Source organism: Salvelinus fontinalis, chromosome 23 (genome assembly GCF_029448725.1).
Source record: "Salvelinus fontinalis isolate EN_2023a chromosome 23, ASM2944872v1, whole genome shotgun sequence".
NCBI lineage: Eukaryota > Metazoa > Chordata > Actinopteri > Salmoniformes > Salmonidae > Salvelinus > Salvelinus fontinalis.
The window spans coordinates 5,792,608-5,819,673 of NC_074687.1; the positions used below are offsets into that span (position 1 = coordinate 5,792,608).

The 27,066-nt window shown below is 44.7% G+C and overlaps 1 protein-coding gene across 1 annotated transcript; it reads left to right on the top strand.

Moving 5' to 3' along the window:
• The first annotated feature begins 671 nt into the window (after positions 1-671).
• LOC129820762 (collagen alpha-1(VIII) chain-like) lies at positions 672-26,701 on the top strand. Its single transcript, XM_055877706.1, has 3 exons — positions 672-757; positions 22,662-22,974; positions 23,158-26,701. The coding sequence occupies exons 2-3, from the start codon at positions 22,665-22,667 to the stop codon at positions 25,098-25,100; spliced, it is 2,253 nt and encodes a 750-aa protein (XP_055733681.1). The 5' UTR covers positions 672-757; positions 22,662-22,664; the 3' UTR covers positions 25,101-26,701.
• The last annotated feature ends 365 nt before the right edge of the window (positions 26,702-27,066 follow it).

Below are 27,066 nucleotides of genomic sequence, written 5' to 3' on the forward strand. Positions count from 1 at the left end.
CCATTATTCTTATTGAAGTCTGCACTATTCCATCCATTATTCTTATTGAAGTCTGCACTCTTCCATTAATTATTCTTATTGAAGTCTGCACTCTTCCATTAATTATTCTTATTGAAGTCTGCACTCTTCCACCCATTATTCTTATTGAAGTCTGCACTCTTCCATCCATTATTCTTACTGAAGTCTGCACTCTTCCACCCATTATTCTTATTGAAGTCTGCACTCTTCCACCCATTATTCTTATTGAAGTCTGCACTCTTCCACCCATTATTCTTATTGAAGTCTGCACTCTTCCATCCATTATTCTTATTGAAGTCTGCACTCTTCCACCCATTATTCTTATTGAAGTCTGCACTCTTCCACCCATTATTCTTACTGAAGTCGGCACTCTTCCACCCATTATTCTTACTGAAGTCTGGACTCTTCCACCTGTTATTCTCTCTCTCTCTCTCTCTCTCTACTCTTTCTTTCCCCATTCTCTCTCTCTTGCCCATTCCCCTCTCTCGTTCTCTTTCCATCCCTCCTCCCTCTCTCTGTCTCTTGCCCTTTCCCCCCTCTCTCTCTTGCCCCCCCCTCTCTCTCTCTCTGCGCTCTTCTTCCCCTGACTCCTCCCAGTAGTAGATATAAGACAGGTCCATGACGTGATGCTGTTCGGAGCTCATAACCCAGGGTTGTCTCTGTACATCCATCTGTCTGTCTCTCCATCTGTCTAACTGCAGTGATTATTCCCCCTTTAAACAGCCACTCACAGAGAAAGGTAAGGCACCTTCCAATTCTCCAGCCTTAGCACCTTTTTCATGATGTCAGATTACAAGGGTGAATGCTGTGATAAATTAAACTTTTTAGATGCATGTAAAACAAAAGACGTATAGTTATGTTCAGGTTGTCATCTTGGCACTTGGTTTATGTGTCTGTATATGCAATGTGTTTGTATTTGTTCAATCAGCACGGGTCATTTAGGAACAGTTGACAGGTTTATTGCCTTTGAGTGTATTTTGGAATGATCAGAACCAGAGTTGTAGACTGAAGTCTTTGTATAGAGTGGTGTTCCTTGTCGTTGTTTTTTGTTGCTCTGTGATGATATCCATAATATTTCCTCAGTGTGTTTTCATATCAGGACTGGTTTTACATGATTGTACAGTGCCTTCTGAAATGATTAATACCCTTGACTTATTCCACATTTTGTTCTGTTACAGCCTCAATTCAAAATTGATAACATTTTTCTCACCCACCTACACACAATACCCCATAATAACAAAGTGAAAACATGTTTTTAGCAAATGTATACAAAATGAAATATCTAATTTACATAAGTACCCTTGAGTCGATGCATGTTAAAATCACCATTGGTAGCGATTACATCTGTGAGTCTTTCTGGGTAAATCTAAGAGCTTTGCAGACCTAGAATGTACAATATTTGCACTTAATTATAATTTTTTAACTCTTCGAGCTCTGTCAAGTTGATTGTTGATCATTGCTAGAGAGATATTTTCAAGTCTTGCCATAGATTTTCAAGCTGATTTAAATCAAAACTGTATCTTGGCCACTCAGAAACATTCAATGTCATCTTGGTAAGCTACTCCAGTTTATATTTGGCCTTGTGTTTTAGGTTATTATCCTGTTGAATGGAGAATTTATCTCCCAGTGAGTGTTGGAAAGCAGACTGAACCAGGTTTTTCTCTAGGATTTTGCCTGTGCCTAGCTCTATTCCATTACTTTTTATCCTAAAAAACTCCCTAGTCCTTGCCGATGACAAGCATACCCTCAACATGATGCAGCCACCACAATGCTTGAAAACATTGTATTCGGGAGATGTATTCAGTACATTAAGTGAATTCCTTTCCTTTTCTTTTATTCTGTACTTCCTTCTTTTCACTCTGTCATTTAGGTTAGTATTGTGGAGTAACTTCAATGTTGTTGATCCATCCTAAGTTTTCTCCTATCGCAGCCATTAATTAAACTCTGTAACTGTTTTAAAGTCACCATTGGCCTCATGGTGAAATCCCTGAACGGTTTCCTTCCCCTCCAGCAACTGAGTTAGGAAGGACGCCTGTATCTTTGTAGTGACTGGGTGTATCTTTGTAGTGACTGGGTGTATTGCTACACCATCCAAAGTGTAATTAATAACTTCACCATGTTCAAAAGGATATTGAATATCTGCTTCTTCTTTTTTTACCCATCTACCAATAGGTGCCCTTTTTTGTGAGACATTGGAAACTCTCCTTGGTCTTTGTGGTTAAATCTGTGTTTGAAATGTACTGCTCGACTGAGAGACGTTACAGATAGTTGTATGTGTGAGGTACAGAGATGGGGTAGTCCTTCAAAACCTATGTCCATGCAACTTATTTTGCGATTTGTTAAACCCATTTTTACTCCTGAATTTACTTTGGATTGCTGTGACAAAGGGGTTGAATACTTACTTATTAACTCAAGACATTTCAGCTTTTCATTTTTTATTAATTTGTGAAAATGTCTAAAACATAATTTCACTTTGGTATTGTGTGTGGGCCAGTGACACAAACTCTAAATGTAATACTTTTTTTAACACAACAAAATGTGGAAAAAGTCAAGGGGTGTGAATAATTTCTAAAGGCACTTTAAATAGTCCAGTAAAATCCAAGTCTTCCTTTGTATGTCAATGAAACTAAATAGTTTTGGGGTAGCACCAATAAACTTTGGTTCACATCAAATTTAGTTGTTCTTGGATGTTATTGGGTATCTTGGCAGTTTGGAATAAAGGGGAATCAGTCAGCTAGACTGTTTTAACAATTAGGGTTGGTTTTCCTTGTAAAGCTTAAGTACCATTAAGTGTTGTCTGTGTTCACTGTGGCTGCTTCACATGCAGAGGTCACTGAGACAAATATGCTTTTTTGTCATACAGTCCATGTTTCAGACAGAGGATGCTACCAAAGCGTTGAACAGTGAAGTAGATCATAGTATTATTGGTGGACAGAGTGTGAGCCGGTGGAAGCCTGGGCAGTGGGTAGTTGGTGTCCCAGGGTATGTAGTGACAGTGCCCCCTACTGGGTTTGTCCGATTCTCTTCTTCTGCTAAAAGTTGCCATCCCCAGGGAATGGAATGTGGGTATCTGTGAAAGATTGCTTGTGTGGAAGGCGTGTGCGTGTGTGTGTGTGTGTGTGTGTGTGTGTGTGTGTGTGTGTGTGTGTGTGTGTGTGTGTGTGTGTGTATGCAGGAGATTGTGTATGTGCATGTGTGTGTGTGAGTGAACGTACATGTCTATGTGTAGGCTGTGAGATGTGTGCATGGCAGAGAAATGAAGCCAAACTGTCAGGTCTGTGTGATGGGGGCAGGTGCAGCAGTTTGGTGAGAAAAGAGCCCAGGTCAAACACTGTCACTGGCTGACAAGAGCTATTTTTCCCTGGAAAAATGACAGCTCATTAGTTGAAATGGATGGTTTTCTCTCACTGGAAAGCTCATCGGTCCATTGGTCTGTCATTTAAAAGTGAATGTCCAGTTATGCTCTTATTCTGTGAGGCAACAACAAGTCACCATATAATTAGATTTGCAAATCCAATCAGTTTTCCACGTTGATGCAATGTCATCACCTAGATTTTTGGGGTTGAAATGATGTGGAAACAACGCTGATTCAAGTAGGTTTTTCCCAGTGGGACACCTCGCTGTGCACAGGTATATACCCACCTAGAGTTGAACAAATCAACTGAAAACACATTCTGCGTACCCCCTCCCTTCAAGTGGACACAGGAGGTACAGGGTCAGAAAGGCCGACTAAGAACAGAAAGGTCAAAGAGCGTTCTAAGATGATGATGACCCCTCCGACACTTCAGATTGTGTGTGTGTGTGTGTGTGTGTGTGTGTGTGTGTGTGTGTGTGTGTGTGTGTGTGTGTGTGTGTGTGTGTGTGTGTGTGTGTGTGTGTGTGTGTGTGTGTGTGTGTGTGTGTGTGTGCGGTAGATAAAGGGCATGTTTCTGCGACCATACACCTCTAACTTAGTGTTAAGAGATTTTAAACTGAAGGAATTCACTGCATGAGTGAATGCGAGAGCGAGAGACTGACAAAGGGAGTGAGAGAATCTGTAAACATAGTTTGGTTGTTTAGCGGCACAGCTGTGTCTAACGGGGCCAGTGCGTGTGTTAGTTAGTGTGTGTTAGTGAGTGTGTGTGTGTGTTAGTGAGTGTGTGTTAGTGAGTGTGTGTATGTGTGTGTTAGTGAGTGTGTGTTAGTGAGTGTGTGTCAGAGTGTTTGTGTTGCATTTTATAGATGTCCAATTATAAATGGTCCCCCCTTGCATGAGTGTTTGTGCACGCACGCACGCACGCACACACACTCACTAACACACACACACACACACACACACACACACACACACACACACACACACACACACACACACACACACTCACTAACACACACACACTTACACACACACACTTACACACACAAACTTACACACATTCACTAACACACACACACACACACACACACACTCACTAACAAACACACTCACTAACACACACATTCACTAACACACACACACACACTTACACACACACTAGCACACACTCACTAACACACACGCACTAACACACACGCACTTACACACACACACACACACACACACACACACACACACACACACACACACACACACACACACACACACACACACACACACACACACACACACACACACACACACACTTCCCCCTCCTCTCTGTTCATCTCCTCCCCCTCCTCTCTTCTTCTCCTCCCTCTCCTCTCTCTTCTTCTCCTCCCTTCATCTCCTCCCCTCCTCTCTCTTCCTCTCTCTTCTTCTCCTCCCCCTCCTCTCTCTTCTTCTCCTCCCTCTCCTCTCTCTTCTTCTCCTCCCCCTCCTCTCTCTTCATCTCTTCCCCCTCCTCTCTCTTCTTCTCCTCCCCTCCTCTCTCTTCTTCTCCTCCCCCTCCTCTCTCTTCTTCTCCTCCCTCTCCTCTCTCTTCTTCTCCTCCCCCTCCTCTCTCTTCTTCTCCTCCCCCTCCTCTCTCTTCTTCTCCTCCCCCTCCTCTCTCTTCTTCTCCTCCCCCTCTCTCTTCATCTCCACCCCTCCTCTCTCTTCTTCTCCTCCCCCTCCTCTCTCTTCTTCTCCTCCCTCTCCTCTCTCTTCCTCTCTCTTCTTCTCCTCCCTCTCCATCTCCTCCCCCTCCTCTCTCTTCATCTCCTCCCCCTCCTCTCTCTTCTTCTCCTCCCTCTCCTCTCTCTTCATCTCCTCCCTCTCCTCTCTTCATCTCCTCCCCTCCTCTCTCTTCCTCTCTCTTCTTCTCCTCCCTCTCCTCTCTCTTCTTCTCCTCCCCCTCCTCTATCTTCTTCTCCTCCCCCTCCTCTCTCTTCTTCTCCTCCCCTCCTCTCTCTTCTTCTCCTCCCCCTCCTCTCTCTTCTTCTCCTCCCCCTCCTCTCTCTTCTTCTCCTCCCCCTTTCTCTTCTTCTCCTCCCCCTCCTCTCTCTTCTTCTCCTCCCCCTCCTCTCTCTTCTTCTCCTCTCTCTTCCTCTCTCTTCTTCTCCTCCCTCTCCTCTCTCTTCTTCTCCTCCCTCTCCATCTCCTCCCCCTCCTCTCTCTTCATCTCCTCCCCCTCCTATCTCTTCTTCTCATACCCTCTCATCTCTCTTCTTCTCCCCCCTCTCCTCCCTCTCCTCCCTCTTCTTCTCCTTCTTCTCCCTCTCTTCTTCCCCCACTGGTCACTTCTGTTTTTACAGCTGTTGGCATTGCAAACAATTAGATAATGCATGTTTTGACTATACACCAACAAAGTTCATATTGCAATAGCTTACACTTTTTGCATTCTTTGTAAAACACAGCTTGTGCATGTCAGACAGTACTGCGTCATTGATACAGATTGTTTTATCCTTTTTAAGCAACGGAAACACATCTTATGTGGAAGAGAGAGTGACGCTGTCAATGTTTACAGAAATAAAAGCATCCCAGTTGTAAACAGCCAAGCCATTCTGACTTGTGTAACTGAACAACCCTGGTAGCCCTTTCCTGCAGTCAAAAGACCAAATCCCCCTGTAGTGGCCTCATGGCTGGAATGTTCTTAATCATTTTCATAATTTCATAATTAACCAACATTATTTACAAAAAACCTAGAAAATCTGGTGTTTCTATGTCAAACAGTTTTGTTATATTTCAGTCTTCTGTGATGTATATAAAGTGTAATATTGTGATACAAACTGAAAATGTAATACATTTCAACTCTATATCTGACATGGTACAGGTGTCTTCTTTTAAGCCCATAGCCATGTGTGTGAGGTGTATACTTTAGTTTCAAAGTAGATTTGTTTAAGACTACCAAGAAACACTCTGTGTGACCATGATTTAGCTCAGTGCAGTAAAAGGCTAAAGAGACACTGGATCACTCACCCACACACACTCACTCACGCATACATCAGACAGCTTTGAATAATTGTTTTGTGAGTCTTCGGCAGGCAGGGCAGCTGAAATCTCTGTGGCGTGTGGCCAACCACATGTGGTTAATAGGCAGGACCACAGAGTGAGTGAGTGAGTGAGTGAGTGAGTGAGTAACTGAGTGACTGAGTGACTGAGTGACTGACTGACTGAGTGAGTGACTGAGTGACTGAGTGACTGAGTGAGTGACTATCTCATGAAGACTTTTCCACCCTGAACCCACCACGTAATCATTCAGACAGAGTCAAACTGAGGGGGCTGTAGGTTAGGAACAATGTCATCTTGTCTAATGACAAGCTAATAGAAGGTCAGTGTGACCAAGAGGGCGGCACTTCCTTCCAAACCCTATAGTCACAAGGGGCCTTCCTTACAAATCGCGTCTCGTTGACTACGTGAGCGAAGCCTGGGTGTCCGAGGCTACTCTAAGCCAAACTGACATTTCTGTACATTGATTTCATGGAAGCAGTTTGAAAGGACCTTATTCAGTGGATCCTGTAGCTAAATACAATGCCAGTGAATGACGGGTGTATTGCATAGCGTAGCCTATACTTTTTGGAACCAAGCTGCATCACGTCTTGAGGTTGCCTACCCTACACCTTCCTTAATACAACAGGTCTCGCATAATGTAGGTCTACACGTGTCTGACAGCTAGGGGGAACTCTGTGAAATCCTGTCTGTTCCACATTGTTATGGTTACCTTTGCTGCTCATCTAAACCAAAGATTTTTTACAACTAAACCAAGATAGACCACAGCTTGTCATTTCCAATGGGAACAAATGAGTCATAGTGGGCAGAACAAGCAAGAAGGTGGGCAGAGCCAAGCACAAGCTAGCGAGATCCTATTGGCGCGAGATCCTATTATCTGCATATTTCCGTTAGGGAACGCCTACTCTGTGAACTCAATTAGCTTTTGCACCCGGTGAAATACCTGTCTCATTGTTCTATCTGTGTCCAAACTCTGACTTGTCATGACATCTCCATGACAACAGGACGTGTCTGACACTAAACAGAAATCATGTTCTGTATCTGTTATGTTCTATCAAAATGTTTCCCACCCTCCCGAGTGTGGCCCGTGACAAACACACACGTGTACAAACACACACGCTTACACTTACACGCACACACGCTTACACACACACACGCGGGCATACACACACGTACACACACACGCACATATGCACACACATACAGTATGCAGATATACACACACATACACTATGGTTTAGGTTAACGATGGCCATAATATACTGTAGAAATGTGTATCACTTTGGGTCATCTTAATGCTTTCTGTCAGATGGTATGTACTCTAGCTGTTCTCGTACAGTTGATCCTTTGTTAAAATGAGGCGACGAGCTCAGTCTGTCACTGCATATGGCATATTAATAATAGACAGCCAGTGAAAGTTTGCACCTACCTCACAAATCCCCCAAACACATTCCCACTCTTAAAGACGTCAGCTGAATCTATTTACTCTTTGAGTTGCAATTTGGTGACGGAAGTGTGTGTGACAATTAAAGTGACCTGTGGAATGTATCAGCACCTAGGCATTTCTCCCAACCCTAGTCCTGGAAAGCTACAATAAGGATGGTATTATGTTTTAGTTCTGGCTTTCTTACTTGAATACACACTCCAAATCACTCTGCATACTAGAGTCTGCGAAATGGCTTAAATGTGACTGTATCATAAAAGAAATCTGCGTCATTAGCAGTGCAACCCAAGCCAGGCGTGGATGGCCAAAACTGAACATACCATACATGATCTATAATCTCTCAATTCTGCTATACCAGCTAACAGAGCATGTCCTCAGTCCACCTCTACTGGACCAGAGTCTAGAATGTTCTATCTACGCCATACTGGATACATGTGCTCACACACGCACACGCACACACACACACACACACACATTGAACCAGCAGTCATGAATTAGGCTATTAGTCTCGAGCCTCTTCATCCACCTATGTGTCTGGGTCTCCCAACCCCCCCTTTCCAAACACATAATATGTTGTTCCACACAAAAAAATGTAATTTGCCGGTATCTACCCCAGCCAAACCCTAACCCAGACAACGCTGGGCCAAATTGTGCACCACCTTATGGGACTCCCAATCCTTGCCGGTTGTGATACAGCCTGGGATCAAACCAGGGTCTGTAGTGACACCTCTAGCACTGAGATACAATGCCTCAGACCGCGGCGCCACTCGGGACCCCATCTGGGTCGTGTATGTATTCATATGTGGATGCATGTGGGTGGTGGATCCATTCTGTGGACAAGGGTGTGAAGTCACAGTTTGCAGTGAGATCACCACTGCCCCCCCACTTCTCCCACTCCATGTTTTGGTTGTTTGATGGATCTATTTCTATATCGCAGGCGTTGAGAGCCAAGAAAGAAATAAGGATGTGGAGCGAGGGCTCTTTGGCACGTCTGGCTCCCATTGCCACAGAAACGAGACGGGCCCCCTTCAAAGGCAGGAGATGGCTGGCTCCCGCGGGAGGAGAGAGGGTGGCACAGCCGCGTTAGAATCGCCAGCCGCCTGAGAAAAGGTCAAGGGTCAACTCAGTTGTCATCCATCATAGGTGAGCTAGTGTATAGAGCTGGGGCTGGGGTAGTGCTAGGGGTAGGGCTGAGGCTAGGGTAGGGTTGGGGCTGGGGCTGGGCTAGGGCTGGGGCTGGGGTAGGGCTAGGGGTAGGGCTGAGGCTGGGGTAGGGTTAGGGCTGGGTCTGGGGTAGGGCTAGGGTAGAGCTGAGGCTGGGGTAGGGCTAGGAGTAGGGCTAGGGTCTGGGGCTGGGGTAGGGCTGAGGCTGGCGCTAGGGGTAGGGATGGGGCAGGGGTAGGGGTAGGGCTGAGGCTGGGGTAGGGCTGGGGCAGGGGTAGGGCTGAGGCTGGGGTAGAGCTGGGGCAGGGGCAGGGGTAGGGATAGGGCTGAGGCTGGAGTAGAGCTGAGGCTGGGGTAGGGCTAGGAGTAGGGCTGGGGTCTGGGGCTGGGGTAGGGCTAGGGGCTGGGGCAGGGCTAGGGCTAGGGCTGAGGCTGGGGCTGGGGTAAGCCCAGGGGTAGGGCTGAGGCTGGGGATGGGGTAGGGGTAGGGGTAGGGCCTGGTGCTGGTGTAGGGCTAGGGCCTGGGGTAGGGCTAGGGCCTGGGGCTGGGGTAGGGGTAAGGCATGAGGCCGGGGTAGGGCATGAGGCTGAGTCTGTGGCTGAGTGTTGGTTGTGGAGAAAAAGGGTTGCAACTGGAACTAGGAGAGAGGGGATGGGATATTGGTATATGTCACAGGTGGCTGGTGGAACCTTAATTTGGGAGGACAGGGTCATAGTAATAGCAGGAATATAATAAATGGAATGGTATCAAGTACATCCCATGTTTCCATGTGTTCGATACCGTTCCATTCACTCCATTCCAGACATTATTATGAGTCATCCACCCCTCACCAGCCTCCTGTGGCATAGGTATATGGCTGGAGCTAGGGCTAGGGCTTAGAATGGGGCTGGTGTTGGTGTACAGAGGTTGGATGGCATGGGGCTAGAACCCACAATCTCTTAGTTAATACTATATACCAGTTCACTCTTAGAAAGAAAGGTGATATCTAGAACCTTAAATGATTCTTCGGCTGTCCCCATAGGAGAAACCTTTGAAGAACCCTTTCTAGTTCCAGGTAGAACCCTTTGGTTCCAAGTAGAACCATTTTGGCTTCCATGTAGAACCCTTTCCAGAGAGGTTTTTACATGGAACCAAAAATAGTTTTACATGGAACCAAAAAGGGTTATCCAATGGGGACAGTCGAAGAACCTTTTTGGAAACCTTTTTTCTTAGAAATAAAAATAATAATGTAAAATAAAGCATTACCACCTCTCCCAGAACCAGTCGGCCTGACCCAAACCCAACCACAGAGCGGAATCCCATCCCTCTGGCCCATCTAGACAGGATCAGGACTGCCTTTGTTTAAAGCTCAAATAGAAAAAGACAGAGAAACACACACACCCACACACTCACATCCTACCCTAGCTGCAACAGAGGACCACAATGGAAATAAGATCACATTTTTTAACTGTACTGGGAAAGGGGAATACCTTGTCAGTTGTACAACTGAATGCATCTTCCGCATCTAACCCAACCCCTCTGAATCAGAGAGGTGGTGAATGCTGCCTTAATTGACCTCCATGTCATCAGCACCCAGGGAACAGTGGGTTAACTGCCTTGTTTGGGCAGTGGGTTAACTGCCTTGTTTGGGCAGTGGGTTAACTGCCTTGTTTGGGCAGTGGGTTAACTGCCTTGTTTGGGCAGTGGGTTAACTGCCTTGTTTGGGCAGTGGGTTAACTGCCTTGTTTGGGCAGTGGGTTAACTGCCTTGTTTAGGCAGTGGGTTAACTGCCTTGTTTAGGCAGTGGGTTAACTGCCTTGTTTAGGCAGTGGGTTAACTGCCTTGTTTAGGCAGTGGGTTAACTGCCTTGTTTGGCGGCAGAATGACCGTTTTTTAAAAATCTATCAGCTCAGGGATTTGATCCAGCAACCTTTCGGTTACCGTCCCAACACTCCTACCCGCCAGGCTACCTACCTAGACTTTGTTGTGTGTTATCCTCCATGATTTAACAATGGAAATACGTCTCAGACTTTATTGTGTGTTATCCTCCATGATTTAACAATGGAAATAAGTCCCAGACTTTGTGTGTTATCCTCTATGATTTAACTCATGTGCATGTAAGACATTTTCAAGTTTGCTTGTTTTTTTTTTTTAAATGGTCGAATTAATAAACTAAACTAAACCAAAGAAAACCCAAATGTCTGTCTGTGTTACTGACCCTCAGAGGGGAACGCACAGGAGGAAGAACATGAGTATAAGACTAGGTGGTGGTCTGGAGGACTGACTCGTTGGACCGCTCTTCTGTCTGTATGACCCGAGCTCTGCTTGTTGGACGCCACTTCTGGGTCCTGGATGTGAGTGAAAATGAGAAGAAAAAAAACAGACGCAACAACACACACACACACACTGTTACGCACGCCTCTGAGAAGAGGGAACGCAACTCCCTGCTATAACTCAACTCTCTGAAGTGCAAGAGGTATGGACTGTAGGTGCGAGCAAGGATGACACAAAAGCAGATTTTACCGTTTACTATAATTTATTTTCTTACACGGTAATATGGGGAAAAGGGGCTGGACGGAACCAAAGCAAAGAAAGTAAATATCAAAGTTCCCCCTCTCCTATCTAACCTGCCTACCCACTTAACTTACCTAACTTAGCACCGTCTGGTGCCCTAACCAAAATACAGGGGGTGGTCCGCCCAGGTCTTACCTAGTGTGCCTAGACAGTAAATATACTACGGGTATATGTATGCCCGCGGGCCTCTTGCCTAAGCACTCCCAAAGTGCCTTCTCCTTCCCCCCTGGGAACAAATGAAACAGAGTAACATGCTAACACATGCACTCTTTTATCTATGCACCACACACACACCCGAAAAACACACAGATCAGGTGGACACTCTTTTTGGTGGACTTCTAGGGTCACCTAGGTGCCTAGCCTAGGTGTTTTTCCCAAACATGTGAAGATATCCCTTCCGAGTTGCCTTAGGTCAATTAGTATTTTGAAGTACTAGCCTAGTTATTCTAAAATGATGCGCTTATAAATAAAGCTTCTGCGGTTCAAAGGCTTTGCAGGAACCCTACTGTAAACACAAAAAAACTCAGAAATCAGCAATTATTTTGTATTTCTCTTCAGAAAGTTTGAACTATGAATACAACAGTGTTGGGGAAGCTACTCTGAAAATATACAGTAGTTTAACAAGCTACTATTGACCGGGCACAGATGTCAATTCAACGTTGGTTCAACGTAATGTCATTGAAAGGACGTGGAAACGATGTTGATTCAACCAGTGTGTGCCAGGGGTTTGAAACAAAATCATTTTCCAATCGTTTCGTTCTGAAGAGTACCATTATTTGTTTTTGTTCCGACCAGCAAAATAAAGTTCTGAACCGGTTCGAACCCAAAAACGTACCGGTTTATGTTGTTCATTTTTTTTTAAACTCTGATTTAAATTACTTCACCAATCATGCATCTCTTGAGGTCATGCCACACCATCTCAATTGGATTGAGGTCAGGACTCTGACTGGGTCTCTCCAGAAGGCGTATTTTCTTCTGTTGAAGCCATTCTGTTGTTGATTTACTTCTGTGTTTTGGGTTGTTGTCATGTTGCATCACCCAAGTTTTGTTGAGCTTCAATTGGCAGACAGGTAGCCTAACATACTCCTGCAAAAGGTCTTGATAAACTTGGGAATTCATTTTTCCGTCAATGATAGCAAGCTGTCCAGGCCCTGAGGCAGCAACACAGCCCCAAACCATGATGCTCCCTCCACCATACTTTACAGTTGGGATGAGGTTTTGATGTTGGTGTGCTGTGCCTTTTTTTCTCCACACATGGTGTTGTGTGTTCCATCCAAACAACTCAACTATAGTTTCATCTGTCCACAGAATATTTTGCCAGTAGGGCTGTGGAACATCCAGGTGCACTTTTGCAAACTTCAGGCGTGCAGCAATGATTTTTTTGGACAGCAGTGGCTTCTTCTGTTGTATCCTCCCATGAACACCATTCTTGTTGAGTGTTTTACGTATAGTAGACTCGTCAACAGAGATGGTAGAATGTTCAAGAGATTTCTGTAAGTCTTTAGCTGACACTCTAGAATTCTTCTTAACCTCATTGAGCATTCTGCGCTGTGCTCTTGCAGTCATCTTTGCAGGTCGGCCACTCCTAGGGAGAGTAGCAACAGTGCTGTATTTCTCAATTTCTCACTGTGGTCTGATGAACATAAAGGCTTTTAGAGATACTTTTGTAACCCTTTCCAGCTTTATGCAAGTTAACAATTCTTAATCTTAGGTCTTCTGTGATCTCTTTTGTTTGAGGAATGGTTCACATCAGGCAATGCCTCTTGTGAATAGCCAACAAACATTTTGTGAGTGTTTATATAGGGCAAGGCAGCTCTAACCAACATCTCCAATCTCGTCTCATTGATTGGACTCCATGTTGGCTGACTCCTGACTCCAATTAGCTTTTGGAGAAGTCATTAGCCTCTGGGTTCACATACTTTTTCCAACCTTCACTGTGAATGTTTAAATGATCTATTCAATATAGACAAGAAAAATACAATAATTTGTGTGTTATTAGTTTAAGCACACTGTTTGTCTATTGTTGTGACTTAGATGAAGATCAGATCAAATTTGATGACCAATTTATAAAGAAGTCCAGGTAATTCCAAAGGGTTCACATACTTTTTCTTGCCACTGTACGTGATGGAAAGACAAGTGTAGGGCGCGTGGAGAGCTGGACGAACAAGGACAAGGGCTTGAGGGAGATTTTGTGTGAGTCAAAAGAACAAAAGGAGGAAGCGTTGTGGCTCTACAAATATCAAAATATGATGTGGAAAGCTATGATTTTCAGAGTAGGACACCGATTAAAGGTGTCATCTCTTGCGTTTTGAAGGATATCGAGGCTTCGTGGCTTTGGAAGAACATGCCAGAAGTGGTAGACGCATGTCTACTGACCTGAATTATAGATCGAAAGAAAGAGGAAATCCTATCGGTTTTGTTGTCGTTTGATCAAGAGTTTCTTCTGACTCGTGAAACTTGGGTATGTGAGATTTGCAGCGAGACCACATGTACAGAAGACACTGCAGTGATACAATTGTAAAAAGTATGGACACGTGGCAAGTGTTTGTCAAAGGAATAAATATCTCGTAGTTGAAGAGTCCGATGAAGCACGTTGATGTAATTGTGATGGGAATCACGTTCCTGAGTTCCCGAAGTGCCCTATAAGGATGAAGGAGGTTGCAGTAGCAGGATCAGGGCTATCCAGCAGGTCTCCTATGTGGAGGCAGTGAAAATACCTGAAGGAGCGAGTGGAGATGAGATGGTAGTGGATGGCCCACAGCCTGCAGTGAATGCCATTCAGGAGAAGGATCCTGAAACATTAACAGTGAAGTAGGTGGATTTTGTTGCGTTTATAGCGCAAGTGATGAAATGCACTGGACAAACTGTTATAAAATCTAAGAAACTAGATATTGTGAATGTGGCAAAAAGATTTCTGGATCTCCAGGACTTTACAGCCTAAATGTTACAGGGAATACGGAATGAAGAGGTTCCCCCCTCCCAGGTTCCTGAGCCTGTGTAGGGATCTGAGTAGACATTTGAATCTAACTGGAGTAGTTTTAGTTATTCTTGTTTACTTTTGAATATTAGAAGTATATTTTTTCACCCTTCCCTTCTCCCTATTATTTAGCATTCAAGTTGATCAGTTTTCAGCCCATCCAGTAGGTGGCGGCATGCACCTCTAATGTTGTTTGTGGACCGCCATATCATAGAAGAAGAACAAGAGGAGTAGGGCTCCAGATGCATTTGAAATGTTTCAGGTGGGGAGAGAGGGACGAGAAGGAGGAGGCTTGGCTTGAAGCACTGGGCATCTTGTGATGACATTCATTATTTGAATTAGGCCCACAGAATTATACCTACGGAGGAGCGGCTTCTATGGAGGAACTTTGAATGTCTTTGAACTCAAGAGTTGGCTTAACAATAAGCTAGCTAATAAGCTTGTGTGTGCGGAACCAGAATTAAAAACACATCTTAGCTTTTTGTAGATAATAAATCCAATGTGAAATGTAATAACTATAGTATCCCTAACTAGCATTTAAAAAGTGAATGCATTCTTCTCTAATGAAAAATCTCTCTCCCTTTCTTCTGAATCATGTCACAACGCTACAGCTGTGCTTTGGAGGGGGCGGGGCTTGTAACTTCAGTAGACTACAGCTATGCTTTGGAGGGGGCGGGGCTTGTAACTTCAGTAGGCTACAGCTATGCTTTGGAGGGGGCGGGGCTTGTAACTTCAGTAGACTACAGCTATGCTTTGGAGGGGGCGGGGCTTGTAACTTCAGTAGACTACAGCTATGCTTTGGAGGGGGCGGGGCTTGTAACTTCAGTAGACTACAGCTATGCTTTGGAGGGGGCGGGGCTTGTAACTTCAGTAGACTACAGCTATGCTTTGGAGGGGGCGGGGCTTGTAACTTCAGTAGGCTACAGCTATGCTTTGGAGGGGGCGGGGCTTGTAACTTCAGTAGGCTACAGCTATGCTTTGGAGGGGGCGGGGCTTGTAACTTCAGTAGACTACAGCTATGCTTTGGAGGGGGATGGGGCTTGTAACTTCAGTAGACTATAGCTATGCTTTGGAGGGGGCGGGGCTTGTAACTTCAGTAGACTACAGCTATGCTTTGGAGGGGGATGGGGCTTGTAACTTCAGTAGACTACAGCTATGCTTTGGAGGTGGTGGGGCTTGTAACTTCAGTAGACTACAGCTATGCTTTGGAGGGGGCGGGGCTTGTAACTTCAGTAGACTACAGCTATGCTTTGGAGGTGGTGGGGCTTGTAACTTCAGTAGACTACAGCTATGCTTTGGAGGGGGCGGGGCTTGTAACTTCAGTAGACTACAGCTATGCTTTGGAGGGGGATGGGGCTTGTAACTTCAGTAGGCTACAGCTATGCTTTGGAGGGGGATGGGGCTTGTAACTTCAGTAGACTACAGCTATGCTTTGGAGGGGGCGGGGCTTGTAACTTCAGTAGGCTACAGCTATGCTTTGGAGGGGGCGGGGCTTGTAACTTCAGTAGGCTACAGCTATGCTTTGGAGGGGGGCGGGGCTTGTAACTTCAGTAGGCTACAGCTATGCTTTGGAGGGGGGCAGGGCTTGTAACTTCAGTAGGCTACAGCTATGCTTTGGAGGGGGGCGGGGCTTGTAACTTCAGTAGACTACAGCTATGCTTTGGAGGGGGGCGGGGCTTGTAACTTCAGTAGGCTACAGCTATGCTTTGGAGGGGGCGGGGCTTGTAACTTCAGTAGGCTACAGCTATGCTTTGGAGGGGGGTGGGGCTTGTAACTTCAGTAGACTACAGCTATGCTTTGGAGGGGGGCGGGGCTTGTAACTTCAGTAGACTACAGCTATGCTTTGGAGGGGGATGGGCAGATTGCCAGTGCGTGTGCGTGTAGGCTAAGATATTCAGGTGACAGGCAGACAGTGGAAGAAATTCTGATTGACCGAGGGAGGGCTTTGCATAGGCATTTGCATTTTTTGTGGGACTGGAAAAAAATGTCTTGAACATAAAAGAATGTTATTAACCGGTTCCCATGCCTTTAAAATAACGGTTGTGTTATTTTAAAAGCATGTTTTTGGGGGGTGCAGGGTTTTATAATTTTTTTTAGATCTTGCCTCTTTTTAGTCAGCAGGAAGCAGATTGTGCAATCAATCTTTCTACCTGTTCTTGATTATGGCAATACTATTTATTAACCTTTCTACCTGTTCTCAATTATGATGTTATTATTTATCAAATTGCAGCTGCCACTACTCTTAAACCCCTGGATTCTATTTATCATAGCACCCTTTGTTTTATCACAGGAGACAATTTTATTACTCATCACTGCATCCTTTACCAAAAGTTTGACTGGGCCTCTTTAAAGTCAAGCAGATCACATCGTTATGCTCTTCTTGTTTACAAATCCCTGCTCCATAAGCTTCTGACCTACCTAATGCCACTGTTAAGATGAAAAATTACAAGTTATCAAACCCATTCACATGGTTGGTTAACTTTGGAGACTTCTTTGGTGTCGGGCTTTAAAAACCTTGCACCCTATGTTTGGAATAATCTCCAAAATACCTTTTGGTTGGACGCTTTGAAGTCCCTAAGCCAATTCAGGCAGCTGATAGAAGATTTTCGTAATGAAGAATGGTGGTGTTTGTATTAATTGACTTAATGTGTATTTAATGTGTATATTGCATATTGTATATTATATGTGCTTATTTATGTGCAGGGCTCATTTGTAAAAGAGACTTTAGTCTCAATATGACTTCCTTGTTGAAAAAAAGGTAAATAGTTCCGGAACAGTATAGATCACTTTCTTTCCCACTTCAGATTTGAACTGTTTGTTCTTTTACGGTTTTCTGTTCTGTTCCCTGAACCGGTTCCAACCCCTGGTGTGTGCCCAGTGGGCGCTGTAACCTGGACTCAGGGTAGACGTAACATAGTAAATATAATTTAGACTCACTCCAATTAGTATGAAATGTAACGTTTTGTATGGTATGTATTAATTTGTGGATGTCCATCATCCATTCTGTACAGTATGTTGCATTTTAAAACCAAGAAATGGCAGAACGATTTCTGCATATTGCAACTTTAAGTAGTTCAGTACATCCAAACTACTAAAATTATAATATGTAGGTCTAAGTCTGAAATTGCTACAGTGTATTCGGAAAGTATTCAGACCCCTTGACTTTTTCCACATTTTGTTACGTTCGTCTGATTGGTGTGCCTGATTAGTGAAGTGTTGCAGAGATGGTTGTCTTCTGGAAGGTTCTCCCATCTCCATAGAGGAACTCTGGAGCTCTGTCAGAGTGACCAACGGGTTCTTGGTCACCTCCCTGACCAAGGCCCTTCTCCCCTGATTGATCAGTTTGGCTGTGCGGCCAGCTCTATGAAGAGTCTTGGTGGTTCCAAACTTCTTCCATTTAAGAATGATGGAGGCCACTGTGTTCTTGGGGACCTTCAGAGTTGCAGAAATGTTTTGGTATCCTTCCCCAGATCTGTGCCTCGACACAATCCTGTCTCAGTGCTCTACGGACAATTCCTTGGAACAGATGAGCAAAAATTACTGTATAAAATAAATAATTCAAATACTGAGCTATATTGTATGCTAAAACGTTCATATTTCTAGCACACAATGACCACATCAAGCTTGTGACTACAAACTTGTTGAATGTATTCTTCTTTTCTTTAGTTCATTTTGGTTGTGTTTCAGATTATTTTGTGACCAATAGAAATGAGAGTGAATGTATTCTGTTCTTTTGGAGTCACTTTTATTGTAAATAAGAATATAATATAGAGTATTTCTAAACACTTCTACATTAATATGGACGTTATCATGATTACGGATAATCCTGAATGAATCTTGAATAATGATGAGTGCAAAAGTTACAGAGGGTCAATGATCATACCCCCAGGACATGCTAACCTCCCCTGTTATTGGTATTGGTGAGAGGTTAGAATGTCTTGGTGAAGCTCTCAACCTGCTCCACTACAGCCCCGTCGATGAGAATGGGGGCGTACTCGGTGCTCCTTTTCCTGTAGTCCACAATCTTCTCCTTAGTCTGGGATCTGAGCACACACCCCTGGGGGGCTCCAATGTTGAGGACCAGGGTGGCAGATGTGTTGTTACCTACCCTCACCACCTGGGGGCGGCCCGTCAGGAAGTCCAGGATCCAGTTGCAGAGGGAGGTGTTTAGTCCCATGGTCCTTAGCTTAGTGATGAGATTTGAGGGAACTATGGTGTTGAACGCTGAGCTGTAGTCAATGAATAGCATTCTCACCAAAGTGTTCCTTTTGTCCAGGTGGGAAAGAGCAGTGTGGAGTGTAATGGAGATTGCATCATCTGTGGATCTGTTTGGGCGGTGTGCAAATTGGAGTAGGTCTAGGGTTTCTTCGATAATGGTGTTGATGTGAGCCATTACCAGCTTTTCGAAGCACTTCATGGCTATGGACGTGAGTGCTACGGGTTTGTAGCCATTTAGGCCGGTTGCCTTTGTGTTCTTGGGCACAGGGATTATGCTGGTCTGCTTGAAACATGTTAGTATTACAGACTCAATCAGGGACATGTTGAAAATGTCAGTGAAGACACCTGCCAGTTGGTCAGCACATGCCCGGAGCACACGTCCTGGTAATCCGTCTGGCCCCGCAGCCTTGTGTATGTTGACCTGTTTAAAGGTCTTACTCACGTCGGCTACGGAGAGCGTGATCACACAGTTGTCCCGAACAGGAAAGTAATGAACTACTACCAAGCTACTGAAAAATGGAGTTACATTACTAGTTGAATTAGGTGTTCACTACTAATGTAGCTCACTACTTTCCAACACCGGAATAGACAGAAACAAGCTTGAATGTGGGGTATTGCTGAAACCAGGCTAAAGAGAAAGAGCCATGCATGTCCTGTGTCTCTCCCTGGTGGCTGAGGGGTGTTAGTGCAGGTGTGTTCGATCTAGCTTGGGGAGACTCCTACAGACTCATTCTGGGGGGGGGGGGGGGGGAGAGAGAGAGAGAGAGAGAGAGAGAGAGAGAGAGAGAGAGAGAGAGAGAGAGAGAGAGAGAGAGAGAGAGAGAGAGAGAGAGAGAGACACACACAGCAATTGGTGAACAGGTTGCGATAAATCCCATTGGAAATGAATAATAGCCTCTCCATCTTTCCATCAGTATGGAGAGTATGCCACTATCACTTTAATAATATTTAGATATCTTGCATTACTCATCTCATATGTATATACTGTATTTTATACCATCTATTGCATCTTGCCTATGCCGCTCTGTCATTGCTCATCCATATATTTATATGTATATATTCTTATTCCATTCCTTTACTTAGATTTGTGTGTATTAGGTAGTTGTTGTGGAATTGTTAGATTACTTGTTAGATATTACTGTACTATCGGAACTAGAAGCACAAGCATTTCGCTACACTCGCAATAATATCTGCTAACCACGTGTATGTGAACAATAATATCTGCTAACCACGTGTATGTGACCAATAATATCTGCTAACCACGTGTATGTGACCAATAATATCTGCTAACCACGTGTATGTGAACAATAATATCTGCTAACCACATGTATGTGACCAATGATATCTGCTAACCACGTGTATGTGACCAATAATATCTGCTAACCACGTGTATGTGCCCAATAATATCTGCTAACCACGTGTATGTGAACAATAATATCTGCTAACCACGTGTATGTGAACAATAATATCTGCTAACCACGTGTATGTAAACAATAATATCTGCTAACCACGTGTATGTGAACAATAATATCTGCTAACCACGTGTATGTGAACAATAATATCTGCTAACCACGTGTATGTGCCCAATAATATCTGCTAACCACGTGTATGTGAACAATAATATCTGCTAACCACGTGTATGTGAACAATAATATCTGCTAACCACATGTATGTGACCAATGATATCTGCTAACCACGTGTATGTGACCAATAATATCTGCTAACCACGTGTATGTGCCCAATAATATCTGCTAACCACGTGTATGTGAACAATAATATCTGCTAACCACGTGTATGTGAACAATAATATCTGCTAACCACGTGTATGTAAACAATAATATCTGCTAACCACGTGTATGTGAACAATAATATCTGCTAACCACGTGTATGTGAACAATAATATCTGCTAACCACGTGTATGTGAACAATAATATCTGCTAACCACGTGTATGTGACCAATGATATCTGCTAACCACGTGTATGTGAACAATAATATCTGCTAACCACGTGTATGTGAACAATAATATCTGCTAACCACGTGTATGTGAACAATAATATCTGCTAACCACGTGTATGTGAACAATAATATCTGCTAACCACGTGTATGTGAACAATAATATCTGCTAACCACGTGTATGTGAACAATAATATCTGCTAACCACGTGTATGTGACCAATGATATCTGCTAACCACGTGTATGTGACCAATAATATCTGCTAACCACGTGTATGTGCCCAATAATATCTGCTAACCACGTGTATGTGAACAATAATATCTGCTAACCACGTGTATGTGAACAATAATATCTGCTAACCACGTGTATGTGAACAATAATATCTGCTAACCACGTGTATGTGAACAATAATATCTGCTAACCACGTGTATGTGAACAATAATATCTGCTAACCACGTGTATGTGAACAATAATATCTGCTAACCACGTGTATGTGAACAATAATATCTGCTAACCACGTGTATGTGAACAATAATATCTGCTAACCACGTGTATGTGAACAATAATATCTGCTAACCATGTGTATGTGAACAATAATATCTGCTAACCATGTGTATGTGAACAATAAAATGTGATTTGATTTGAATATTTCTCATTCACAAAGGTCAGCTGTGACAACTGATTGGGTTAAACTGACTCCCTAAGAGGCCAAGCCAACAGTAATAAGTCATTCCTACTGCATATATTTGCCAGACCAGCTCTCAGAATCAGGATCACCTTTATTCACCTACTGAATAATTCACACAGTCAGAATTTTACTTGGTGCTATGGTGCTGCTAATGACAGACCATTTTTAGAGACAGAATACCGACAGTGGAGTTCAAACAAAGTTTACACATGGAAAACATGTATTTGATACCATTCCACCAATTCCGCTCAAGCCATTACCACAAACCCGTCCTCCGCAATTAAGGTGCCACCAACCTCCTGTGATAGAGCGCCCTCATAGGAAGATCCGGGAGGTTCACAGTAAAAGGTCAGGGCCACATAAAAGGCTATCTAACAGTCGGCCCAGCCAAAATCAGCCCCATTGTATTATTCATTATTTTATGAAAGAAAGAACATGTTAAGAGAAATAACAGACAAGACTTTCTCCCGCCTCCCTATCTTGAGTTAAAATGGCTATTTGTCATTTTCTCATGTTGCTTCCTCTGCTGTTTGAAATCCAAGGTAAAGTGTAGTCAGTCAGCAGTCAGCATGTTTAAAAAGAACATCCTGCAACATAAACTCCTTTTTCATTTTCTATTGTTTCAAAAGGATGGCGCCTTTGTTGAGTGTTGAGTGACTGGTGGTCAGTGGTGTATAGTAATTAAGTAAAAATACTTGAAAGTACTACTTCAGTAGTTTTTTTGGGGGGTATCTGTACTTTAATTTACTATTTATATTTTTGACAACTTCTACTTTTACTATTGTACTTTTACTATTGTACTTTTTACTCCATTCATTTTCGCTGACAACCCAAAGTCCTCGTTACATTTTGAATGTTTAGCAGGACAGGAAAATTGTGAAACTCACACTTATCAAGAGAACACGTGGTCATCCCTACTGCCTATGTTCTGGCTGACTCACTAAACATATACTTCTTTACTTTTACTCAAGTGTGACAATTGTGTACTTTTTCCACCGTGCTGGTGGTGGTTTATAACTGCAAAATGCATGTTGGATGCATTACACGTTAGTGTCCAGCAGGTGAAGGCAGAGCAATGCAAAGGTCTACCAGGGTATGAATCATAGTACCAGTCAAAGGCCTATGGATTTTATCGCCATGTCTGAATGTTTGATTGTTTGCATTGTGAATTAGATTCACTTTATTAACTGATTGACTTTGTGATCAATTGATCAACTAACTGATTATCTAACAGACTTCTCCTCTGGTGACTTCCCTAGGCCATGGTTGTACCTCCCTTCTCCGCCCCCCTCCCTCTCCTAGTGGCTCTGCTTCAGCTTGCAGTACTACCTCTTGTCCACGCGGGGGCGTACTACAGACACAAGCAGCACCCGCAGCAGCATCAGCCCACGCCACACCTGTCCCACATGGGCATAGGGGGTAAGGAGCAGCACCCTCAGCAGCATTGGCCGGGAAAAGAGATGCCCCACATGCAGTACCCCCAGTACAGAAAAGAGATCCCACAGATGTCCATGCACATGGGCAAGGCGAACCCCCACAAGGGTGGAGTAGTCAACAGTGGACAGGATAAAGGTGAGACCGAAGGGCAATCTCAAATGACATGTGGCTCTGGTCAAAAGTAGGCCAGTAGTATGTTACTTATATTAAGATTATGTCAATCTTCAATGTTTATTACCTTAACCTAACTCGAGTTAGGACACACACACTCTGCCATCTTGGAATGTTTAGACTGAATGGACATCTTATCCCCCACAGGTCAAACCATCCCCAGTGGGGCAGTGGGAGGTCTCCCTGGGGGTCTGCCAGGAGAGCAGGGCCCAGCTGGGCCTCCCGGACCTGAGGGTCCCTCTGGGCCTCCAGGACCTCCCGGGGAAGGACAGCCAGGAGGGGAAGGAAAACCAGGCCACGCTGGTCCCCCAGGATTCCCTGGAGTAGGAAAACCAGGACTCCCAGGAATTCCAGGCAAGCCAGGCAGCATGGGAGAGCCAGGAGTACCTGGAGAATTGGGCCCCAGCGGCAGGGAGGGTCCGATGGGGCAGCCAGGGCCTCAGGGGTCCCCTGGTCCTCCAGGTCTTCCAGGGATAGGACAATTAGGGGCTGGGGGGTTGCCAGGACAACCGGGACCCAGAGGAGAGCCAGGACACAAGGGCCTGTCGGGACTACCAGGATTACCAGGACCCAAGGGTGACAAGGGGATTGGACAGCCAGGACAGCCAGGCCACAAAGGACTAGCAGGAGCTCCTGGACCTCCAGGACAGGGAGGGATGCCTGGTGTGGGCAAGCCTGGAATTAATGGCATGTCAGGGCCACCAGGAGGACCAGGGAAACCAGGCCTCCCTGGAGAGCAGGGGCTGGCTGGACCAGCAGGAGAGGGCGGAGAGCCCGGTCCACCAGGGCTGCCAGGTCAGGGAAAACCTGGCCAGAATGGTCTGCCGGGACAACCAGGGATGCCCGGTGGGAAAGGGCACCCAGGCCCTCCAGGTTTTCCAGGGAAGCCTGGATTGCCTGGATTCGGAAAACCAGGATTCCCAGGACCCAAAGGAGATAAGGGGATGGGTGGGATGCCCGGAGGCCCAGGACCAAAGGGAGACAAGGGCCATGGGGGACTGCCTGGTATGCTAGGACAGCCTGGATCAATTGGACAAGCTGGTCCCCTTGGCCCTATGGGACCCCCTGGAGGTCTGGGTCAACCAGGGCCAAAAGGCGAGGCTGGAGAAGGAGGTCATAAGGGGTTGCCTGGTGGGCAAGGGGAGCCTGGTCCTACTGGACTGACTGGTCAGAATGGCTTCCCTGGAAAGGGAGGAGAGCCAGGGCCAAGGGGTCCCACCGGGCCTGTAGGACCCCAAGGGGAAGGCGGACACAAAGGGTTAGCAGGCGCCACTGGTATTCCAGGTCTACCTGGGCCAAAGGGAGAGGGAGGACTTCCAGGCGAGAAGGGTCCCCAAGGTCCTAAGGGCATTCCAGGTCTGGGAGGTGCAGGTGGGCCGATCGGACCTCCTGGTGCTCCTGGAACTAAAGGTGACAGCGGACCTCCTGGTCTTCCCGGCGTTGATGGTAAGGGAAACCCAGGTGTCCCTGGTCCTCTTGGACCTCCAGGTAAAGAAGGTCCTGGAGGACCACCGGGAAACCCAGGCCAGCCAGGTCCACCTGGTCCTCCAGGCCCTCCCGGACCCACTGACATGGGAGCAGTCCTCCCTGAGATGGGTTTTCCTCCTGGGCTGGACGGAGTCAAGACTGACGGTTATGGCAAGAAGGGAAAATATGGAGGAAACGGCGGAGAAGTGATGGGCCCCAACGGCCTGGAGATGCCCGCGTTCACGGCTCTGGTGACCACGCCCTTCCCACCTGTGGGCACAGCTGTGGTGTTCGACAAAATCCTGTACAACGGCCGTCAGAACTACAACCCCCAGACAGGCGTGTTCACCTGCGACATGCCCGGGATCTACTACTTTGCCTACCACATCAGCTGCAAAGGGGCCAACGTCTGGGTTGCACTGATGAGGAACGATGAGCCTGTGATGTACACATATGATGAGTATAAAAAGGGCTTCCTGGATCAGGCATCGGGGAGCGCAGTGTTACCTTTACAGCCCGGGGACACTGTGTACCTCCAGCTACCCTCGGACCAGGCCGCAGGACTATACGCTGGCCAATACGTCCACTCCTCCTTCTCTGGATACTTGTTGTACCCCATGTAAGAACACCAACCTTCAGAGAGGAAGAGACGGTCACAAAGAGAGAGAATGTTGGAGAAATGTAAACATTGATTATAGAATTCTTTAAATTGATATGTTGTTTTAAAAACATCAACTATCTGCTGAGATTGACGCTGTTGAGATCGACAGTGACGGGAGGACATGTCGGACCGTCCCAGGGAAATTCTGAGAGAGGAGTGTACTTGTGTGAGGGTACATATATGCCGTTTTTAATAACAATGTATGTTGGGGTAAAAAGATTGCTGTATCTATCTACTGGTCTGAGAAGTTTTCAGAACAACACTGCATTAAAATATTCCATTACAGCAACTGGGTTCATTTATTGTAAAATCTGGTGATATGTATTGGTTTGATTTAATGTACAACACAGACTGATTTGGAGACTGTAGAAGAAAGAATGGGATATCTGAGGTATATATTTAGTATTGTGTTTCCCCAGCCCCTACATGTTCCTATTCAAACTGGCAGCTGCCATAAACGAAACTGTGGCAAAGAATGTAAATTGGATAACTTTAAAAAGAAAACTAAAGAAAATCAATTGAATACCTATATTGGCACCTGAACCTTTGTATTACGGTACTTATAAAATGGCAATTGAAAACCAATAGAGACAGTTCAAGATTCACATAAAGTGGTGCTATCATTTATGTCACATTTGAGTTTTTTACATAACTTTGTTTTTTTGTTTTTGTTTGATTTGTGTGATTATTTTTTGTTGTTACTTTTGCAGACAAGCATCATCTGTGATGTTTATAGGGGTGATTCTGTTGCATGAAATGGATGGGAATATAATGCATTATGGGTGTATTGGTTCAAAGCGATGCCTCTTGTGGCACGTAAAGAGTAAGAGTAATGCTCCAACAGACACTGACTAGCCCACAAATATGAAAACCACTGCTCTCATTACAAAGCCCCTTCTTGCTGTATGTGTCTGTTGTCAGCTGAATGAAGCAGTAGCACTATACTGACAGAGGTATAAAACACGTATGACCAACAGCTAGACACTCATTTAGATGGCCTATACGGTTATGTAAGTAGGATAGAAATTGATAATCAATTGTGAATAATTTTGAAAAAGATAATTGAATGAATGAATTACTCTGGGGGAAATGGTGTGTAGGCCTAGTCCCTCTGGGTTCAGCAGTACAGAATTTAAGTAATTGGGTTAAAGGTACTGTATGTGGAGGTTAAGATTGAAGGTTAATAAATACTTTGATGTCAATTAGCGAGAATAATGCCCAAAACAAACCAGGAGGAGGTGGTTGTGGTTACAAGTTAGTGTGGAGACTTATAGACAAAGAATATAGACAAAGAATAGAATGTCAAAAGAGAGAGGGGGAAGGATGAAAATGCCTCCCTGCATGCCCCCTCCCTCACCTCTCACCCACCTATATATCCCTATACCTAACCCCTCTAGTCTACCCTTCCTTTCTACCCATCCCTACCCTTCTACCCCCCCTTGACTCCAGGTATCAATTCTGTTTTCTATCTTTATTTCAGTCCATGGTGCTAAACACAGTATAACCAAACAAAACCTTGAGTTTTTATCTTTTTACTGTTATACTGTAGATGTTGTTTTTTAAATAAAGATGATTTAACTAAAAGGTTATGTGTTATTCTTCTTTTAACATATATCTAAACATGTATTATTTTATTGTGTGACACTGATAAGTGCACATCAGATTAGTCCAGTTCACCAGTCAAATTTCAATAAAGTAATTTTACTTGCCCCGGATGGCCAGTAAATATCCTCTGGCTCTGTCTTAATCATATTGCTCTTGACTGATATGCCATAGTGAGAAGAGATGAGCATTCTGTGCTGCCAGAGGCAGACAGATACTCTAAGTTGACTCGCCCATGGTTATTAAATGGTATCATATGCTCAAGACAAAGATGAATAAGGTAAATAGGATTCATCGTATAGCTTCTTCTATCACACATTTTTGTT

What these genes read in the sequence shown, in the direction of transcription:
- LOC129820762 (XM_055877706.1), top strand. Translation starts at nt 22,665, where the DNA reads ATGGTTGTACCTCCCTTCTCCGCCCCCCTCCCTCTCCTAGTGGCTCTG. An exon ending in CAACAGTGGACAGGATAAAG is followed by an intron (nt 22,975 to 23,157) that starts GTGAGACCGAAG and finishes TATCCCCCACAG; the next exon opens with GTCAAACCATCCCCAGTGGG.